Here is a 4,272-nt window from a genome sequence, read left to right as displayed (position 1 = left end):
GATCACACCACAGCACTCCAGCCTGGGCAACAGAGCAAGGCCCCATCTTTAAAAAGGAAAATACACTTATGAATGTACTTAATGCCACCTAGAAATGGTAAAAAAAAAAAAAAAAAAAAAAAGGTAAGTTTTATGTTACATCCATTTTACCACCATAAAAAGAAAAGAAGAAAAGAAGAAAACATATAATAATGTTAATTTACTCTGTGGGAAAGGGCTTCTCCAACCTTCCCACCTAAACAGCCTCTTCCCACCCAAGCCTGTCCTCTTCCTGGATGTACTGGGCTCAGAAGCCAAGAGTGCGTTCCTAGGAGGCCTCAGCAGACACCGCTGTGGAATCCAGAACTGCCATCTGCCTTATCAAAACCCACTTTAAGCCGGGCGCGGTGGCTCACGCCTGTAATCCCAGCACTTTGGGAGGCCAAGGCGGGTAGATCACCTGAGGTCAGGAGTTTGAGACCAGCCTGGCTAACATGATGAAACCCCATCTCTACTAAAAATACAAAAATTAGCCAGGCGAGGTGGCGGACGCCTGTAGTCCCAGCTACTCGGGAGGCTGAGGCAGGAGAATGGCTCGAATCCAAGCAGGCAGAGGTTGCAGTGAGCGGAGATCGCACCACTGCACTCCAGCCTAGATGACAGAGCAAGACTTCGTCTACAAAAAAAATCAAACACCCACTTTAAACAAGCCTTATTCAGACTATCTTTCATTTCTAACTTGTAGTTCCCTCTCCACAATCTTTGCTACTTGAGGGGATTACAATTTGGTTAAAAATAAATTCTTGGCCGAGAGCAGGCGCTTATGCCTATAATCCCAACACTTTGGAAGGCTGAGGTGGGAGGATTGCTTGAGCCCAGGAGTTCGAGACCAGCCTGGCAACATAGCAAGACCCCATCTCTACAAAAAATCAAAATGTCATCAGGCTTGTTGGTGTACCTCTATAGTCCCAGCTCCTCAGGAGCCTGAGTCAGGATTGCTTGAGCCTAGAAGTTAGAGGCTGAAGTGAGCTATGACTGTTATCACTCCAGCCTGGGCAACAGAGTGAGGTCCTGTCTCAAAAATAAATAAATAAATGAAAAGTACCGTGCCTTGAAGAGTCTCCTAAGAAAATGGCATCTGCAGTTTGCGTAGCGGGAAGCCTACTCTACAAAACAAAGTACAAAGCATGTGTTTGCCGAGCTGGCTGAGATGCTGCCGGTACGAGTGTTTGTATGTTACATACTACACTAGGTTGAAGAGCGTCCCCCACAGTGCATGTCCTCAAGATGTGACCTCATTTGGAAACAGGGTCTTTGCAGATGTAATTAGTAAAGATGAGGTGATATGGATTAGAGTGGGCCCAAAATCCAAGGTGACTGGTGCCTGTATAAGGAGAGAGGACGGCTGGGCACGGTGGCTCATGCCTGTAATCCCAGCACTTTGGGAGGCTGAGGAGGGCGGATCACCTGAGGTCCAGAGTTCAAGGCCAGCCTGGCCAAGATGGTGAAACCCCATCTTTACTAAAAATACAAAAATTAGCTGGGTGTGGTGGTGGGCACCTGTAGTCCCAGCTACTTGGGAGGCTGAGGCAGGAGAATCACTTGAACCCCAGAGGCGGAGGTTGCAGTGAGCTGAGATCGCGCCATCGCACTCCAGCTTGGGTGACAAGAGCGAGACTCTGTCTCAAAAAAAAGAAGAAAAAGAAGGAGAGAGGACACATGGAGGAGAAAGACACAGAGGGGACAAGGCCATGTGATGATGGATGCAGAGACCGGAGTGATGATGCTGCAGGCCGAGGACACCCGGACCTCCAGACTGCTGTGAGGAGGCCAGGGAGGATCCTCCCCTTGGTCCCGCAGAGGGAGCGCAGCCCTGCCAGCACCTTGATTTTGGAGTTCCAGCCTCCAGAGCTGTGAGAATACATCTGTGTTTTTTTCAGCCACCCAGTCTGTGGTCACTTGTGACAGCAGCCATGGGAAACTACTACATGTGTTTATTCATGACCCAGCACTTCCTCTTTGTGCTTCATACCCAGCGAAAGTAAAAGCTGATTCTGGCGTGGCAGGCAGCACCCTACTGCCGCTGCCGAGAGGGGAGCGGCTTTTTCAGTTCCACCCTCCCATGACCCCTGCCAACTGCACACCTCGCCCTTTATCCACGGACTCCACTTTTTGAGAATAAATCTCTTCTTCCTCTTCTTCCTCTGCAGACAGGACAGGTATCTCATCTTTATGGCCACATAAATGGGAAGAAAATATAAAACGTAATTGTTCTCTGCACGAAACACCTGATATATTTGCTTTCTGTGGAGCCAAGGGGTTGAGATGTGGCCCACAGGAGACTCGTTAGGTTACAGAGTATTCCTTACTGGAGCCGGCTTTCAGTGACAGCCAAGGAGGTTTGTGCAAATTCTGCCAAGAGACAAAGGATACAGAAATGATCAGAGTTACCACCAGCCTAGAAGAAATATAAACAACCAAGAAGCATAAGAGGCTCCTGGGTTCACCACACTATGAATGCATTTAACACCCTAAACTGTACATTTCAAAATTGTTAAGATGTAAATTGCAGGTCATGTGTATGTTGCCACAATTTAAAAGCTGAAGGAGGCCAGGCGCAGTGGCTCATGCCTGTAACCCCAGCACTTTGGGAGGCTGAGATAGGTGGATCACTTGAGATCGGGAGCTCGAGACCAGCCTGGTCAACATGGTGAAACCCCGTCTCTATTAAAAATACAAAAAAATTAGCTGGGTGTGGTGGCGCATGCCTGTAATCCCAGCTACCCAGGAGGCTGAGGCAGGAGAATCACTTGAGCCCAAGAGGTGGAGGCTGCAGTGAGCCGAGATCGTGCCACTGCACTCCAGCCTGGGAGATAGAGTGAGGCTCTGTCTCAAAAAGAAAAGAAAAGAAAAGAAAAAACTGAAGGGAAAAAAGGAGATTCAACTACGCTAACATTTACATAAATTAGAGTAAGGAAGTGCATCTACTTTTCTTCTATGGAATTGGCAAAAATCTAAAAAATGGCCAATATTGAATGTCGGGGAGGCTGCTGGCAAACAGGCGTCTCATCCACCACCACTGGCTGTGGACCAACAGGACCTACTCAAATTGTAAAAGACCATACTTGCTACAGATGCATTTCATTTTTATAAATCTATCCTCCAGAAATACACAAAGTATGTAAGGCTAGACGGACATTGTTCCATTGTTTGTAGAATGAATACTCTGAAAAGTTAAGTGTCTATTAATTATACAATGGATGAGTAGAATATGGTACATCTATGTATTTAAAATCTATCAAATTAGGTAGAACTGTAGGTATTGACACGAAAAAATAGCCAAGACATGTGGTGGAGGGAGAGGTCACAAAATAATATGTATATATAGTATGATATTTACAGTTTTTGGAACTCTCTATATCCATATATTATCATTATAGAGAGAAATATAGATTGTAGATAGAACAAGGATAGAGAGATATAGATGACAAGTAGGTAGGAAGGTAGGTAGGCTGATTAATTGATCTCAACAGCCCTGACCTTATGCCTAGACAGACAGAGATAGATAGATGGATAGATAAAGAGGTAGATAGACAGATGTATAGATAGAGAGAGATAGACATATAGGTAGGTAGGTAGGTAGGTAGGTAGATAAATTGGTAGATAATTGATAGATGGATAGATAGATGATAGGTAAATGATAGGTAGACAGACACACAGATAGATTGGTCAGGCGGTAGATGAGAGAGAGAGATGTATAGTAATTAGGTAGGTAGACAGGAGACAGAGAGAGAGATGTATAGGTAAGTAGGTAGACAGGATATAGATAGAGGTATAGATAGATAGATGTATAGGTAGGTAGGTAGGTAGGTAGATAGCTAGATAGATAGATAGATAGAGACAGATGTATAGGTAAGTAGGTAGATAGGTAGGTAGAGAGACAGATGTATATATAGAGAGATAGATGTATAGGTACGTAGGTAGATAAATTCATAGATAATTGATAGATGGATAGACAGATGATAGGTGAATGATAGGTAGATAGACACACAGATAGATTGGTCAGTTGGTAGACAGATAACAGAGAGAAATAGATGTATAGGTAATTAGGTAGGTGACAGGAGAGAGAGAAATAGATGAATAGGTAGGTAGATAGGAGATAGATAGATAGATGTATAGATACATGTACAGATAACTGGGTAGGTAGGCAGGAGAGAAATAGATGTATAGGTAGGTAGGTAGACAGGAGATAGATGGATGTATAGATAGATGTATAGATAATTAGGTAGGTAG

General features: G+C 44.5%; 1 protein-coding gene across 1 annotated transcript in view; it reads right to left on the bottom strand.

The window, feature by feature from the left end:
• Window positions 1-4,272, bottom strand: part of DNAH10 (dynein, axonemal, heavy chain 10) — a 222,062-nt gene that overhangs the window by 213,820 nt on the left and 3,970 nt on the right. The window contains exon 2 of the mRNA XM_011988890.1: window positions 2,124-2,207. Coding sequence (XP_011844280.1) covers window positions 2,124-2,207 — 84 coding nt within the window. The remainder of the gene's footprint in view (window positions 1-2,123; window positions 2,208-4,272) is intronic.

Source organism: Mandrillus leucophaeus, unplaced genomic scaffold (genome assembly GCF_000951045.1).
Source record: "Mandrillus leucophaeus isolate KB7577 unplaced genomic scaffold, Mleu.le_1.0 Scaffold34, whole genome shotgun sequence".
In the NCBI taxonomy this organism is placed as follows: domain Eukaryota; kingdom Metazoa; phylum Chordata; class Mammalia; order Primates; family Cercopithecidae; genus Mandrillus; species Mandrillus leucophaeus.
This window is presented reverse-complemented; position numbering and strand designations above follow the sequence as displayed.